Source organism: Notothenia rossii (assembly GCF_949606895.1).
Source record: "Notothenia rossii genome assembly, chromosome: 4".
Taxonomy (NCBI): Eukaryota; Metazoa; Chordata; class Actinopteri; order Perciformes; family Nototheniidae; genus Notothenia; species Notothenia rossii.
The window spans coordinates 29,710,152-29,728,071 of NC_136902.1; the positions used below are offsets into that span (position 1 = coordinate 29,710,152).

Here is a 17,920-nt window from a genome sequence, read left to right on the forward strand (position 1 = left end):
TTTAAATTAGCTCAACATGTAACAGCTGTGATAAACACACTAACACATCATAATCCAGTCATTTAATACAATTCTGAAACGGGCCATTACGCATAAAATGTAGCGAATTGGTACACGAAACTCAGGTTTATTCAAACGTAAAACCACCTCAAATGTCAGTTTCTTAAAATTAGGACACGTTTCATCTCCAGTGAAAGTGAAACCCAGCTGGGGGGTTCACATGTAAATGCATCCTAAGCCACAAATATGCTATAACATAAAACAATACTCTAGTTATTAATATTTTTGATTAAATAGAGAATGGAATGCTGCAAGGCTGTATACTACGGGAGGACGGTGGGATTATTGCGTACTACTAGCTTGTCTAACATTGACGCTAGCTAGCTAACCCATGTTTGGCCATCCTTTATTGGTATAAAAACAACTTATATTACGTTGAGGCTACTTACCGGGCCTTTGTCAGGAGTGTTCACTTTGAGGTGAAATATATGTCCATGTCGCTGTCCGCCACCGACCCTGACATGGCTTGTTTTAGGACAAATAAGTATTTTACGGTACTAAATTGAAAGGTCTTGCAGTGCACACTGCACAGCCATGACAACACGCCCATGCATTGCGTCACTACTAATGCTGCCTTCAGGTGCTCCTCGTAATAAACACAGTTCGGAGTTCAAGTTTGATTTTAAGTAACAGAATAAAATCTCAGGTATACAAGCATGTTTTGCTACAATACTGTTATAGCGGTAATTGGATGTACGGTATCTTGTTGCATATGCATTTTCAGTGTGATAATGAAACGAAATAAGAGCATAAGAAAAACTATTTATAAACATTTGTACAAAACAGTCCATCAAATAGCTAAGTTACTGTTCTGAATTCTCCTTGAATAGACATAGTGGAACAATGACCCTAATGATGGCTCAGTTCTATTCCAAGTATCCCAGTGAGCGTGAGAATGAGCCAGCATTAACACAACCTGGGTCCTGAAATGAAAGCAGCTAAATGGAATGCAGCCCATCATTAATTTAATGATCTACACCTGTGCTCTCCTACTGTGAAAGAGTGAAAGAAGGCATGGTTTTATTATTAATTTGTAATGGTATTTTCTAAAGCACAGACAAAGGCGGATGTCAAAAGTGTTTATCAGAATTGTAATTAACTATTAACAATCTGTACAACATGGGAGTGGCTATTTCTAATTTCCAATTAATTCAGCACTTAGGGTTGGGGGTGTAAACCTATGCACCCACAATTATTAAAATGAAGCTTTTCAATTAAACATTATTAAAGTATTAATTAACGTTTACAAGAAGCAGTGAAGGAATAAAGGACAATGAATAGGACACAATCTATAGATGTATACAGCTCCTCAGTATTATTGCTCTAGTTTTCTAATAACTTCTGAGATAACACAAAATGACACTAACATTAGAATAGAGTATTTAAAAAAAATGGTCCAACGTAAAGAGAAGTTTTCAGTTGTGGTATATTTATAAAGGTTTTCAAACATTAAAAACCCATTTATACAATTACTTAAATGTATTTATTTTTAAAACAAGTTAATTTTACTAATAATTGAACATGTTAACCTATATCTTGATGCAATGTTCAGACCAATACTGCCCCCTGCTGACGAATGCCATGGTGCACAGATCTAGAGGGTTTCTTTTAAAGACTGTAACTTTGATTGAAATATATATATATACATATATATATATATATGTATATATATATATATATATATACCATGTTGCTTTATGGGCTACTTGACCTATATTGGCTCAATTCAATGACTCAGTCGTATTTGTAACAAATAAAACAAATATACAATGGCGTACAACTTGACAGAATGAAATACACAGGAACAGGTCACAGAGGTTTTAACAAAACTAAAGTAGATTAAATGTTGTGTCTTCTACAAGGAAGTGTCATTATAAGTGGTCAATTGTGGACAAAGAACATAATGTAGAGCTTTGTCATTGAAGTATGTATGCTGCTTGTATCCCTCCATTTACACACAGGAAATGTCTTTGTGAAGGAATATAAAGGTTGCAATGAGGCAGTGAAACAATGGCCTATATTCTTTGGTTGAACAAAAATAACTTCTATTCCACTGTGCTATTTATAACCCATTTGGATGGAGATCAAAGTGCTGCTTTATCCCAATTTAGAATGTAGTGACTGTGGAAATCAGAAGTGATTTGAAAGCATTTAATTCATTTGTCATTAAACATCAGTTTGCATGTTATATTGTATATCAAATTCATTTTGGCTGAAAGAAATGTGCGAGTGAGCTTTATTATAATCCAATCAAAGAAAAATTACAATGAGCAATTGAACAGCTTGGACCGTGCAGAGTATTGTATTTCATTTGATTCATTCATGTTTTTTAGGTACCAGCAACAAAATATGGCAACTGCAAGTTTATTGTCTGGCTGTAGACGATAAAAATGTTTCCTAGCTCTAAAAAAAATGACAATGACTGTTACCAACACATTACAGCAGGCTTAATACTGAACAAAAACAACAGCTGATTATGCCTTCAGTGTCAAAGATGTGAACCTAAACTAAAACTGTTCAACATATAAATGTCAATAAATTAACGCAAGTGAAAGCCCTCAGATAGCTCTGTACAAATACAAAGGTACATGAACTAGTCTGTATTAAAATGACAAAATGTGAAGATATCAAATCTAGTTCAATCACAGTGAGGGCAGGCTGCCGGGAGGGGCCAGAATGATCCCGAACACGTAGAAAATTCCCATGAGGAGGTTGAGCTTGGCCGTCTTCTGGGGAATCTTGGCGTAACATCGGCTGCGGAAATGCTTCTCCAGGGGGAAGGCCATGGGCAGCGTGAGCAGCGGCAGCGCCATGCTGATGGTGTACCGGGTGGCCAGGAGGCAGAAGAGCACGTAGGGGACGAAGAGCAGTATGTTGTAGAGGACGTAGGACAGCGTGGGGCCGATGAGGATGGCCAGCGTGACGATGCCCGCCTGCTTGTCAGAGTCCATGTCTCTGGTGTTGTTGCTGTGCAGGATGGCTTCCGTGTTTAGGGCAAGAGGGATGGCGTACACCAGCGGCAGCACCGACAGGTAGCCCACCTGCACCGCGTGCGAAAACATGACCGCCAGCGGGCCGAAGGTGATGAGGATCACCACGTCTCCCAGGGCCACGTACTTGAGGCCAATGCCTGCAGAAGACAAGTAAACAGAAGACACATTTAATCTTTTTATTTGTGTTTGTTAACAAGGAGGCACCAAAACCTGGATGTAGAGGCGTAGTGTTTATTTTCACTTCCTCATTTATACTTTGAAGTTCCATAAGTACAAATCCAGGCATTCAATAGTCATTTATGGTACAAATTAGCCTCAAAAACAACTACACTAATGCTAAAAAAATACAAAAATCTATCTTGATAAGTCCCTTAATTAGTGGTGGAATGTAACCAAGTACACATTCTGTAAGTCAAAGTGTGTGTTAATTATGATATGAGTGTTTCCATTTCATACCACTTTATGCGTCTACTCCACTACGTCTATTGTGGAGATATTGTACTTTTCACCCCACTACATTTATCTGACAGCTTTACTCATTTAGATTATTGATACAAATATGTTTTTTTTTATTAATACATTTATATGTATTATTAGAGATTAAACTACACAGCAAGTATTACATTGTATTAACAGTTAGCAGGCGCAACATTTAAATGATGAATAATGATATTCTTTCTGAAAGAGTTTGAATGCAGGACTTGTATTTATAACATCGTATTTCTACACTTTGGTATTACTATTTTAACTTTAGTAAAAGATCGGAGTACTTTATTCACCACTGCCCATAATGCTTTAAATATGATCTTTTAATTATTCCTGCTAAACCACTTCTTTTAAAAACTCCACAACCCCAGGATGAAATGCAGGGTTAGATCATATTTGTAGATCTAAAAAGCCCAAGCTGAAAATAACCCTAGTGACATAATTATGTTACAAAGCACCATAGAATAAAACCATGTTGTTTTCACAGGTTGAGTAGACAGGTCAAACTGAACGTTATTTGCATCAGTGCAATACAGTTCCCCTAGGACTTTTTAAATAAACCAAAATAAATGTTGCCCTGGATTGCATCGGATCATTTGAAAATGATGCATTATGTTTTGCTAAATAAAATTCTTCACACCATTCATAGGGACTCGAATTGCACTTCACTTTACGAAGAAATGTAACACATAAGGGACAAAAATACACCGACTGCCTAAAAAAGGCGTAAAACAACCCACCCTTTGGTTCCATCACATGACAGTAACCACTTCCATGGCTCCAGTCCATACACAAGGTTTTTACAAATCAGCCTGGTGCCACCAACATCATTTAGAAATGCCACTTATAGGTTCTCTGAAATAGTCCCAAGATATTCATGGCAATATTTTACTCACCTCCAGTGTATAAAAAAGAGCTGGACAATCCCCCGAAGTAAATAAGGGCTAAGTGTTCCAGTCTGAGTGTTGACAGGAAATAGAGCAGAGTGGCACACAAGCAGCCCAAAGAGTACAACAACGCTCCGAACATGACAACATCCTGCGGTGCCAAGATCTCGTCCACCAGAGTCCTATCATCACTCTTCTTGTGGTCAATCCCTTTGGAGAAGTCATAGTAGGTGTTCACGAGGTTCCCCGCCCCGTGGACCACGAGGACGGTCACCGCGCACACCATGAGGATGACCAAGTCCACGGAGCCCTCCAGCTTGTACGCCAAGGCGCCGCCGAGGGCCACCGGTGTGAGCGAGGCGCTGAAGCTCCACGGCCTCAGGGCCAGCACGTAGGCTGCACACTTGAGCCTCACATCGGAAGCAACGCGGGACATCCTGGACTTGTGGTCAGGGCCCAGAGGATGGCTGAAGTCACTCAGACCGGTCTGCCATTGTTGGCCATTTTGACCATTCAATCCAGCCAGCACAAATGTCTCTGCCCTGCTTTGTTTCAGCTCTTTGGCCATTCCTCTGCAAGGAGTCTACAGTAGCAGCAACGTCTCCGGTGTTCCTGAAACAGCAAATCATAGACAAAATTACAAAACAGTTGATGGTGCACAACCCACCACAGCCTTGACAAATATTGTACTAGAAGAATGTCATACAGAAAGGTGTCATTTCAGAATGAATACAGATTAGGGATGTTAAGATTCACTGATTCGCATCGGTGCACCGGCATAAAGGTTCAAGATGCGAGTGCACCGGTTGAAAGAGTGCACATCGGCTACAGTTTGGGTTTAACTCGCGATGCATCTATTGTAGCATCTTTGCATCGGTAAAAAAATGATTCATTCATATAATATCCCCTCATCCACTTTTGTCAGCACTCAGCAGAGACGATCTTTGCTTCGCCACTAGGGAGGCTGAGAGCCGCGCCTCAGTTATCAACAAACCTGGAAGTCGAGGAGAAAGAGAAACACAGCACATCGAAAAATACCTACAAATCAAACATTTGGCAACACTTCGGATTTTTCAAGAAAGACAGACAACTTGACAAATCGCTCGCAAATTGTAAACGATGCCGTGCCGCTTTAAAGTACACAAGTAGTACGAGGAACTTAGCGGCGCACATAAATGGCGACATGGGGTCTGCGGCTGAAAAGAGAAACCTGAAAGTTAGAGTTAATTATATAGTTATAGTTATATAGTTAACTATTATAGTTAGTTATGAGTTAAATCACTCAGTGAGGTGTTCTGTCAGAGAGAGTGGTGTTTAGTTTACAACAGCCTGTGACTGCCAATAATAGTTTAAATGTCTTCCTTACTGTAAGCAGTTATGATAGAGCTGTTTGTGAAAGGTTATTTGTATTCTTCATTGTTCATATAGAAACCACTGCTTTCTGCTCACTGGTGAGTTAGCCTATGAATGAATGTTAAGCACATCAGGCTGGCAGCTGTATGGGCATTGCACTATGGTAGTTGTTATTTGCACATTGTTAATCAAGGGCAATGCATCCTTAAATTGTTTAACTGTGAGGTGTTATAAAATGGTACTGTACTCTGGAGACAGAGAACACTATTACAAAGGACATTTGAAAAGGCCTGTTTGTGAAAGGTCCAAGTGTTTGTTTTTTTAAGGTAAAAAAGAAACAGCATAATGGGATGCGCAACACTTTTTTGTTAATTTATTATTTGCTGCATATAAGGAATTTTTAAAAATCCTCTGTCGTACCATATTGAATTGTATTATTATTTTGCATTGTGTTGAATCGCATCGTATCGAATGTTGAATCAAATCGTATCAAACTGTATCGCAACAGGGGTGAATCGTATGCATCGGCCAGTGCTTCAAATGTATCGTATCGTTGGCAACGTATCGAGATGCGCATCGTACCGGCCTCAGTGATGGAGATGCAAATCCATAATACAGATGCATTGAGGAGTTTGACGTTTGTTAAATAATGATAGGGTTACATTAAGTTTTTACATCTTTTTACTACACTAACGTTGGGATAAAAGTATTGTTTTGGTCATGATACAAAAATGCAGGTATCATATCCTCATTCATAGATATTATAAGCCCAGGAAAAATGTCAATATTCACCACTGTAAGGAAAAAACAACAAGGATCCTGTCAGTAATATAATGAGAAACTGTCTCGAAATAAAAAATAATCAATGCCATTAGACATTAATAATTAATTCAGTAACAATGCAATGAAGAATAATATTAATAGAAAATGAATGCAGAATCCGTTTTACATTTAACCATATTTTCTTTAAATTGTTTGATTTGATGTTGATTTACATAATCAGGCAACGTAAGACTTCTCCAGCACTTGCAGACGCCCTGTCACCTATGTTCAAAAGAAATACAAAGTAAATACAATATATAAGAGTGAGTTTTAATTGCGTGTCAGATGTTGCTCCAGCAGGCCTGTGAAGTCTACCGCAGGTATACTCGGTAGAAAGGGACAGGCTGGTAAACTTGCAGCAATGTAAAACACTGACTAACGTTACAGTAACGGTTCTGCTACTTAAGTGGCTGTTTTCAATGCAGGACAAACTGTGACTGTCTGTTTAGCTTGCCAATAAATACACGTGGCATTTTGTTAAAAAAAAACACCTAGAATCAAATCCTAAAGAAACTGCTATCCAGGGAAACCAACACCCTTGCCAACTGGATAAGGGCACCGTGCCGGGGAGGGTCAACCACCTCCGCCTGAATAGCTGCTCAGATTAGGGGATTAAAGCTAACGGTTAGCCGCTGAGCTAGCAGAGAGGAAATGTCTGACTCTTACCGGTTATGTCTTCAACTTCCGACACAAACTGGGTCTCTCTCCACTTAAAAACATATTTCTGAGCCCGGTGAACGAGAGGCAGTTACATATCTGACATATCAACTTCGAGGGGACTTGACTGGTTGGCAACTGTAAACCCTTCTGCGCCTGACCATGGTGACGACGGGCGCCATTTCCTCCGACACAAGTGCAACTCCGTATATCCGCCGAAGAAACCGTTTCTCGTATAGTGGTTCCGACTTGCTTATTGTTCCTACAAACAATTTGGCAAGACACAATAAATAGTTCAATAAAAAATAATCACTAATTTGACCCATTTTATGACATAGCTTACCCCAAATAAAGCTATTTGCTTGCACTATTTTGTCTTTTATTTCTAATGCCAACAACTAAGCTGTAGCTATTGTGTATAAAACAATACTACTACTACTAATAATAATAATAAATACTTTGACCACCCTGGTTCCAAATAATAATCACATCTTCTTAGACATTGTTCTACTATAAAATGGACTGAACCACAAGTATGGGCTACATTCCAGTTGTGGCCCATGCGCACATTAATACATGGGTCAGAACTTGCCATGTAAAATGCAGTGGAGTGCACACGAGTGGAGGAGTCTTTGGTGCATAAGTACTTCAAGACTGTCACCCAGCATGCAGCCTAGAGGCCAAAAATAAATCAACTTTTAAGAGGTAATAAAATAAAGAGGTTCTGGATACTACAAGTGTTCCTGGAGTTTTACTTCTCCAGACTTTTTCCTTTCTCCATGCACCTTAAAAGTATGTGAAACTGTGCCGGAAATCCCTACTCCCCTTAATCCCCTCTGCAATGCCAATGCAAGCAATCTATACTCACAGTGGCTCCTTGCAGCACTTGCAAAGTGAAAGGAGACAGAAGTGGAACGTTTTTGCAAAACAACACATGCTTTTAATCGCTTGGAATAAAGTTAAAAGGAAAATAAACTGCATCTGCTGTTTGTGTGTTAGGTAGTTTCATGCAAACTGGATTTTATTAGAAGTCATTTGTTGTTTGCATGTGTGGCAGAAACTTGTGTAAGAGCAGGATGTCCTGTTTTGATTTGTTTTGCAGACAGTGGGATAAGGAGAAGACTAAACTTGTTTTCCCCCTCAGGAGAATTGCATAAACCTCAAAAGATCATGTTTTTAAAAAAGCATCTGATTCCGCTTTAACTGAGCTCCAGACAGTGGTTTGCAACAAGTGGTTTGGTTTTCATTAGATCGTCTCGACACTGACCCCCTGCCCCATCCGCAGTAATATGAAACCAGCCCTCTGGCAGGCGCACAGTGCGGAAGAGACCAGAGCTGCTGGTGCTGGTGCAGTCTGCGCCTCTGCTCCGCAAGATCCGCATCTTCCACTCGCTGCCGCATAGCTGCACCACAAGACAACACCGGGCGCAATGGCCAGGGAGTAGACGGTGAACCTGTGTAGTCTTCACTGAAGGATTATTGTTTTTTGTGTGGGTTTCTGGAGGTGTAAATCGCAGCCATGGTGTGCTGTCAGACTCGCAGAAGTTTACGGAGAAGCGTCTGGGGCTTCGCTCCTCTGCTGGCCGCCGCGCTGCTCAGCCTCGGGATGCAACCAACCACTGCGTTCCCCTCCTGGAGGTTAGAGGTATGCTGTGAGTGACCGCTTCATGATAACAGTGGGACTGACTCTGTGAAGTCCAACATAATGTCTGGTTTGTGATTACTAAGGTTGTGACTTCCTTTAATCGTTTAAAAAAACACCACACCAAACTTCATTCACATTTCTGTGACTTAATATTTACCCTAGGTTTATGTGAAGCTTGGTGTTTCAAACGTAACATTTTGAAATTATTTGTAATAATTAAAGACTGATTTTAAATTCGGCATAAGCCTATACTGTTTTCAACAAAGCAGCACCATATTCCAAATAGTAACCAACTTTTGTAAATCAACTCATTCAGTCTGGCACTAAAACAGTAGTGAGTTTGAATGGTACTTGGTGTATCCTTTATACAACAAATTCACCAAAGATATATCAGGATTAGTGATTTTCTTTATCATGATTACAAGCTGGTCAGTAATATAACATTTAAGAAATACCTTTTTTTTTTCTTTTTTTTTTTTAAAGTTGGTCATTAGTGACAGGTTGTCAAATTAACAGAGTAAATGTTTTTTTCAAAGCAATTGCATCATTCACACTTTTATTATGAAGGAGTTCTGCATAATAATATCTTCTTATGAAATCCGTTAGTCATAGCAAAGGCATTCACTTAAGCATCAGATTTAATTGATGCCATGTTAAAATGGAGGAGTTGGATTCCATAATTAGATTAGGCAACCGAACAGTAATATTTGTCAATGAATTAGATAAATGTGTTGCCAGCCACCCACTGTGATACAGAGCCTAAGGGATAGTTTTAAGTCATTTCCTTTGCCACACACTCATTCTTCATCCATCAACAAGACTGCTGTGGAGGATTACATTACTGCCTGAGATAAGCTCCTCAAAGGCTAACAGAATCAATTAAGGCATCATTTAAAAGACCCTAAATGGTTCAGTTAATTACATTTTGAACGTGTTATCGCTTATGTGTAATGAAAAAATGCACTATAACAGGGTTCAAAATCTAGAAAAGTATCAAAAATGCATTAAAACAAAGTATTTATATTTATTAACACTCTTTTCTACCAATGTCGACAATCAGTTTTGTATACCTGCAATCTGCTATATATTCAGAATTTCCCTTTTTGGTTTTATACAGAAAATCACCTTTCCTGAGTCTCTAAAACTAAGGAGAAAATCTTTATCCCCTTTTTTTTAACGGTCTCTGAGATAAAGTCTTCCAGACTCGCCCCGGGATCCTCCGGGATTCCATGTTGTGCCCCCAGACTCACCACTTGCTTCAAGGTTTAGTCTAGCACATTTGTTTCGGCCGTCACGGTTTACAGCTCATCTCTATTTGTGCCAAAGAAGGGGATTATATTTGCAGTGAATATAACAAGAAAGGACACAGAAAGAACTTTGCTGGCCTGACTACATTAAACACCTCATAAATCACGGAACACGAGGCTCCAGTGTGTGAACTGAGGTCAGGGAAGCAACTGTTGTATAAAACAATGACCAGAATGTGTATAGTGTAATACAGAAACATTATATTTAACATCAGAGCAAGAGAGGCCATCAAGTTCAACAGCAGTGTGGGACAGTGTGCCAGACTGCCTGCCCCTGCTTCACTATTTAGGTAAGGAAATTAAAGAAGTACTGCATCTTTTTGTCTTGACTGGGCGAAGCAGGAACTGGAACCTGAGGACAGGGTGTAGAATACAAAGTGAAGGGAGGGACTTTGATGTTTTTTCTCCATCTTCAGTACTTTTCCTTCAGTTAGAAAACACGCACTGGAGCATATGTTGCATAGGTCCAATAGTTGAAAGAGATTTCCTTGCTAATTGCTATATTTGGATTGTGTTGTGAAAGACGACAAACTATCAAATTTGCTTAAGATTTATAAAAAAAGTCAGCAACTTTTGTATAATTTTTTGTAATAGAAAAAAATGTGTGTTGCTCATGTCTCCTTTAAATCGTCTTGCACACCAAGAGTTTGGGAACCACTGCATTAAACTGATTTGTATTCTAGTGTATTCATTATAGAGTTGTATGATTGTATAACAGTGTTACTTAACTTAAGGCCAGAGGGCTAGACAGGGTTTCTGGGTTGGGCAGCTAAACATTTTCTAATTCACTATTAAAATAAACAAGTGACAATGGGATAAAGTAGACCATAAGAGCTTGTACTTAAAAAAACAACAGCAACATATAATCAATGTTATTAACTGGGCCCTGGCCTCCAAGCATTTTGTAAAGGTGGACCGCAGGCAAAGCAAGTTAAGTGTAAACCATTAGGCCTCGGTGGCTCAGTATCCTTGAAGAACTCACACTTTTTACGTGATTTCAGACAACCTATGGTGCTGAAAAATAAATTAAAGCCAAGTGCCAAAACTGCATTACCTCGAGTGGCTACCCAACACTGGCTAACACCCACATTGAGCTACACAACAGCTCCTTGTGACATTGCAGAGATTTCGTTCATCTGCATGTTTTTTGCAGGCAATAGCATTATTAACTGTTCCGACTGGACTCAATGTGGCAAAAAGCCGGCTGTTGTACAGATGAGGGATTTTGCGATGATGACTAATGGGGATAAAATCGCACACTTTCTGTTGGTCTCTACTTGAAGGGATTAGGTTTGTTCATTGCAAAAGGGCTGGCAGTAGTTATATGAACAAAATGAAGAGGCTTGAGATTGAGACTACTTTCACACCTCCACACATCTGGCCAAACACTGGAAGATAAACACGCTTTGTGGATTGTCTGCCTTGGAAGACATTCATACTGCAACCTGTCGTTAGCAGGCTCTCGCATCCTATGACTAATTTTATGAAACATTTAAGGTTGTAAAGAAAACAAGATTCAGGATACATGGGCAGTTGTCTTCTTAAATGTATTAATAATAAACAGAAAGCCTTCCCTGCACTCACGCACAGAATGAGCTCCCAATAACTGTTGGAAAGTGGATTTATTACCTGAAACCCATCTTTGTAAAAAGTTATAGACTTGATCTACTGTTGCATTCACTTACTGGAATATCACAGCCAAAGCAAACCACAAGTTAACTTCAGTCCCAAAATGTTTATGAAAGCACTTAATAAAATCACCCATAAAACTAAATAAATATCACAGAATCCAGGTGGGATGATTTGGAGTTGATGTTGCCCAGCCCCTAAGGGTATTAGACACAATTTATCTGCGAAAAGAATCATACTTATGTTCGGAAAGCACTTTAACTGCTGACCGCATCCCGTTTCCATAAGATGGAATGCCCTCACAGGAAAAATGAATGTGTAAAATTCAGATACAAGCTTGAAATAAAAACAACTGGGTGCAGTTGTAACTGTCAAGGTTACTAATGGAGTTGAATGCCAGCAGCATCATAATTAAAACCCTTTCTAGGGATTGTAATACGCATTAATCTGGCAAATCATTTAGTTTATGGAATTATTTTGGAAGCTTACTCCATGCTAATCCCTACAGCATAAGGTGTTTTAATGTCCTAACTATACTCCAAAGTAAATTGATTAATTAAAGGTTTTTCTTTGTCCAAGGAAGAAGCTTACACCACTGTGCTGCTCATCAGGATCCGCAAAGAGGCCAGGTCACAAGTGCTTCACCTCTCCAGGAACAAGCGCTACACCCTCACCCCGGAGAAGCTCAAATGGGACGAGTTCAAGCTAACATACAAGTATTCCTTTATAATTCTTCCTTTAGTCAAGTCAACAGCAAAGTACAGTTGTAGAAAATGTTAGACTGGTGTTGGTTTTTGCAGGAAAACACTGCCATCGACTGTTGGCGAAGTCGGTCAGTGGCAATTTATAAGGAACCATTTACCCTAGATGGAAAGAGCATGTCAATATCTTCTCATCTAATGTCAGTCATGATGTGTAACAGAGCTTAAAAGGACCACTACTACAACCACAACGCATTTGTGAGAAAAAAAGTGAATGATAAAGCAAGTACTTGGTTTTAATCTTGGATTGTGCTACATCTAACGTTTGTAGAAGATCCAGAGGCATTTAGTTTCTTTGGAGCTATAAAGAAAGGATTCCCCCATTTGAAAATATGTGTTTTAGAAAGGTGTGATCACTGGGCTTTGGTGATCCAGCCTTAGTGGACAGTAGCCACATTTCAGTTGTTCTTGAATTAGTCAAATATTATCTTCAACTCTTTCATTATAGAAACTCTATGATCAATACTGGATTTAAAAGAATCCACATCGGTCTCACACTATCCGAGATATAATATAAAGTAATGGAGCTGTACTTGCAGTGCGTGTGGGAATTCTGAGTGAACAGTAGCCATTGTATTTTGGCAGTTCTCTCCGCTGCAGAAGTCCATTAATAACTACATAAAGCCGTTTTGTTTCTGAGCAGGTTGCTCTCCTTCCCTACAAACTTGATAAATGCCAGCGACACGCGCCGAGGCATTGCCAAGGCTTTTGGCGCGTGGAGCGACGTCTCGCCGTTTACCTTCAGAGAGGTGCCAGCTGACCAAGAAGCAGACATTAAGATTGGTGGGTACTCGGCATGTGGCTGCATCAATCCCCAACAGATTTCCCTTGGCTCCGCGCTCCAGACTGCTTTGTCGTTATCGTTTTTCTCTCCGTGTTGTCAGGCCAGAAGTCTCTTTGCCTCCAAACGTCTTAAATCACACCAACACGACTATATTACCAGACTTATGATTCATATTTCTAAATGAAAAAAATAAATTCTTAACTACCATCAAATATGTCAGCCCATGGTAAAGCAGTCTAAATTATGCTTTATCCAACCCCGGGGGTTCAAGCTCCAGGGTCCTGCATAAATTCTCAGTGAAAGCAAGAGGAATGGTTGTCATCCTGCGGGGTGAAGGCTAAAGAAATTAGCTCTGTCTTTTGTAATTCATCATCCCCCTGCTGTTGTCATAGAGCATAAATAATGGAGTGAGGGCTTCCCTCCTCGGCTCTGAGGTATGTCTCTCTCCCTCTGTCTTGGCAGGCTTCTATCCCGTCAACCACACAGACTGTCTGCAGTCTTACTTGCACCATTGTTTCGATGGCATCACAGGAGAATTGGCGCACGCATTCTTCCCGTCAACAGGCGAGATCCATTTCGACGACCACGAGTACTGGATTCTAGGAAACATGCGCTTTAGCTGGAAGAAAGGCATGTGTCTCCATTATGTTCAAACTGCTCATATTTAACCTGTAAGGTGATTGACGCTGAAAATAATCAAAAGTATCCATGTTGCAGGTGTTTGGCTGACGGATCTTGTCCATGTGGCAACTCATGAAATTGGCCACGTACTGGGACTCATGCACTCATTGAACCCTAAGTCCATAATGCACCTGAATGCAACTCTGACTGGGCGCAAGCTCATCACACAGGATGAGGTGTGGGGTATTCACCGCCTCTACGGTAAGTTCACACTTTTCTTCCAGAACACAAATAGAAAAGCTTTTCTTTCAGGCTTTAACAATTGCCAGTGGGAAGCTTGTCAAAGGCAAATAGAGACATTTTGTAATTCATCCAAAAGGTGAAAAACATGCTCAAGACCAAAGGAAACAAAACAACTTCTCATTCTGGGATCAGACTAATCTCTGCAACGATATATTAACGGATATCTGTTAGAAGTATGTATCAGAGGCGTTCTATTTTCGGTTTTGTAGAATCGACCAATCCATTTTGAGCAGACGCAGCCCGTAAACAGTACGTATGGAGAGCAAAAATGGCAGTGTGCCCTGCCGTGGAGTACATTGGTCGAAATGCCATTTCGATAAAAAAATGTCAGACTCAGTTTAAACGGGGAACTTGTGAAAGAATCTAATTCTTAGATAGTTTATCTTAACCCGAGCTAAACTATTGCGTCTCAGGTTGCTAATCAACAATATGCCCAGAAACAAGACCGAAAATATTTGCCTTTCCCCAGATGCTTATCGTCGTCAGGTCCATTGCCAATGGCTTCTTAGAGCAGCCCACCCTGACAGAGCAATGGTGCATCATATTAAAAGTTTCACAGCAGTTTGACTACTGGGCGTTAGACCTTTAACATGCCAATCGAAACAGGAATGATGTTGTTGATGCTATCAGCTAACAGTGAGGTCAGTCTCTGGCACTTCCTTTCCATTCTCCTGCTCATTAGAGTCATGAAAGACGGTAAGCTGTCTTCCAGCAAAGTCAGGGCAAGGATTCAAGCATTTAAGTAATCCCCCCCCTCAAATGGCAAAATGATAAATACATGTGGTCCATCCCGGCATTAGAAATGTACATCTATATGCAGCTAAAGAACTAGCTGTACAAATCAGTTTTCCATTCCATTTTTGGCCACAACCAACCAGAATTTAGAGCACAGTGTTTGCTTCTGACGACTGACACTGAAATGGCATTAATGAATGTTGTATAAAAGTACTCGAGTCATCATAGTGAGTAATTTTCATTGGAACAAAAAGTAGATTAGAGACTTGCTGACTTGTCTGATCCTCCTACCCCCCCCTCTCTTCCAGGATGTTTGGACCGGTTATTTATCTGTCCTGCCTGGGCTCGGAAAGGCTATTGCGACAGTAAGCGCAGGCTGATGCAGAAGCACTGCCCCTCCAGCTGTGATTTCTGTTACGGTAAGAGACAGCAGCAGTCCAACAGAGAGTTTTCCCTCAATTGAGCAGCTCAACGAGCTGCTGTGAAGCGTTTGCCAATGGAGCAACGGGGTCCAACAGGTTTAGCCACGCAGAGCAGCGGTGGGGGTTGAATTGAAAGGAGATTACACTTGCTCTTGGAAGAGATTATGTTAAATCCTGGAGTACACCATCATCTCCAGGGAGAAAATGTTGGTTTTAGAGCAAGTACATTTTAATTGCTGCCAATATTGATAACCCATCAACTGTGACAGCATAAACTAGAATATATGTATTGTGGGTTGCACAGGCCTCCAGTTGCACAACAGGGAATGGCTTCTTTAAAACAATCCCGGCCAATGGATTGTTGTGGCTTTTTGGAGATTTTTGTCAGCAACAAGGGACAGTGCGGGGAGAGGCAAGAGGATACGATTCCTGGCTCACAGTAATCTGTTCCTCGTTGTTGATTGGGAGACGTTGTACGGCTGTGGAAAATTCCTCAGTGACTCCAAACCGCTGGAATTTCAGACTGTGGCTTGAGGGTTAGAGACACACACGGTCAATTTGGATTTTTGTGGCATTAACAAGAGCAAATGTTTTTAAAGCTGACTGTGTTGTGTTTGTAAGAAACCAGATGGGAGAGAGTATATTGATAAGACGACCGCAGGTAAGGAATTGTGAAAAGCATAGTGTTTCACGTGATCACGTTTGTATCACATTTTTGGACCGAGTTTCGGTGAGGGAAAGTTGTCACATCTCCAGACGACACAGTACACAGAGGTGCAGGATAATCCTTTTTTGATTACTCTCAAGATGATTGGTCAGGATCATTTTAAGATCATCAAGACTGATGTTTGTGTGTCTTTTTTTTGAAGCATCGGCTTAAGTGTTTCTCTCTTCAGAATTTCCTTTCCCCACTGTGGCTCCCACCCCGGCGGCACGGAGGACCAAACACAAGCTGGTGGTCGAGGGCAAGAAACTCACTTTTCGTTGTGGGAAGAAAATAGCATCGAAGAAAGGAAAAGTATAGTGAGTATTTGTTTTCTGTCCACCTGACCTAACCTATAATATAAAAGAATGAGCGCCATCTAACACCTTTCTCCTGTTTCAGCTGGTACAAGGACGGGGAGCTGCTGGAGTTCTCCCACCCAAACTACATTTCCTTGAAAGACGACCACATCACGATAGTGGCCAACGCCATCAACGAAGGCACGTACACCTGCGTTGTGAAGAAAAAGGACAAAGTTCTCACAAACTACTCGTGGAGAGTGCGTGTGCGCTTCTAAAAGGCCTCAGCGCACACAAGGAGACTTCACTCACTAGGGCACATATTTCTTCTGTATCTTTCAAATACAACTGTTAATTGTCAATGTGTGAACTGGTTTTGTGAAAAGAATAAATGTTCTGTGACAAGTAGTTCTTTCGTAAACACCACCTGACTTTGAAAAGCTGCTCATGACAGAATTTCTGGTTTGCATTTTGTTCGAGGATATAAAAGATTCAAACAGCGCTTGTCAGTTGTTTGGGAAAATAGTCTACTCTACTAATAGTCTAGGGTTTATGAGGAGGTTAAATCTATCGTTAGGCTATAAACGCACTAAATCAGTCGCAGGGCGTCACAACCGCTGAGCTAAAAGTGACTCGTTTGGCGTGATGACGTTAAATAGTCCCGCCAATTATAAGACACATACATGTAGAATATTAAGGACATTTTATGTTGTAGAGCAAAACATGAAACCCTCTTTTTCGAGCATCTAGTCAAAAACTTATCAATTTCTGAACCACTATATGAGAATATTCTAAAATACAGTGAACACACAATCTTTAGCTAAATGGTCCCAGAGAAAATGTTGCAACAATAAAAAAAAACAGGTCTGTTTCTGTTAAGGAGCTTAAAGAAAGTTACAGAAGTCCTTGCCTTATGAATAATGTATGCACTGACCAAACTACACTTCTTCAGCCAAAATAAGCAGTGTTGTCTACAGCTTTTGGAAACATTTGGACCAAAAACCACATATGGAACACCTCAGACGTCTAGCTTACTTTACTAGCCTCACAGTGAAGCCAGCAGTCTGCCTCCAGAGATCCAGAGCAGTCGATTCCACTAGCAGCTCTCTTTCCAAGGTTATTCAACACATCAAGTGTAATAATCTGCAGAAGGGGATAGATAAAACTGATTAATGAACATTTAGAGCTGGCTCTATACATCCCAAGACAATGGGTTTGTTTTTCTGCGAAAGCAGCGAGCGGACTGTAATGTATGGTTTATTTTCCTTCGGCTCAAAATCAAAGAATTTATTGGTTTGATTCTGAAGTCGCAGAGCAATTCAACATTCAAACAGGCAGAGTGAAGTCTGGGTCTCTTTCCCCTCAAAGAACAAAGTACTGAGACAAAGTGTGCAGTGCAAAGAATGACATCACTGTTGGACAGCGACTACCGAGTTGGGTTCAAGTATGGATT

At 40.4% G+C, this 17,920-nt stretch overlaps 3 protein-coding genes across 4 annotated transcripts in view; 1 reads left to right on the forward strand and 2 right to left on the reverse strand.

Annotated features, from left to right (window-relative positions):
* Positions 1 to 612, reverse strand: part of mib2 (MIB E3 ubiquitin protein ligase 2) — a 58,206-nt gene extending 57,594 nt beyond the window's left edge. Inside the window, exon 1 of the mRNA XM_079676943.1 lies at positions 450 to 612. The gene's annotated coding sequence lies outside the window, so the exon portion shown is untranslated. The remainder of the gene's footprint in view (positions 1 to 449) is intronic.
* Positions 613 to 2,197: 1,585 nt separating this feature from the next.
* ubiad1 (UbiA prenyltransferase domain containing 1) lies at positions 2,198 to 17,902 on the reverse strand. Of its 2 annotated transcripts, none has more exons than XM_079675345.1 (3): positions 17,503 to 17,902; positions 4,436 to 5,038; positions 2,198 to 3,190 (listed from the first exon to the last, which is right to left on the reverse strand). In XM_079675345.1, the coding sequence occupies exons 2-3, from the start codon at positions 4,992 to 4,994 to the stop codon at positions 2,703 to 2,705; spliced, it is 1,047 nt and encodes a 348-aa protein (XP_079531471.1). In that variant the 5' UTR covers positions 4,995 to 5,038; positions 17,503 to 17,902; the 3' UTR covers positions 2,198 to 2,702. The 2 variants fall into 2 exon arrangements, with proteins under 2 accessions (XP_079531471.1, XP_079531470.1); XM_079675344.1 differs by lacking the exon at positions 17,503 to 17,902 and adding an exon at positions 7,268 to 7,452.
* Positions 7,643 to 16,875, forward strand: mmp23ba (matrix metallopeptidase 23ba). The gene is made up of 8 exons (XM_079675343.1): positions 7,643 to 8,903; positions 12,419 to 12,555; positions 13,244 to 13,383; positions 13,847 to 14,014; positions 14,102 to 14,266; positions 15,352 to 15,462; positions 16,362 to 16,488; positions 16,571 to 16,875. Exons 1-8 carry the CDS (start codon positions 8,778 to 8,780, stop codon positions 16,743 to 16,745), a joined length of 1,149 nt encoding a protein of 382 aa, XP_079531469.1. The 5' UTR covers positions 7,643 to 8,777; the 3' UTR covers positions 16,746 to 16,875.
* Positions 17,903 to 17,920: the final 18 nt, after the last annotated feature.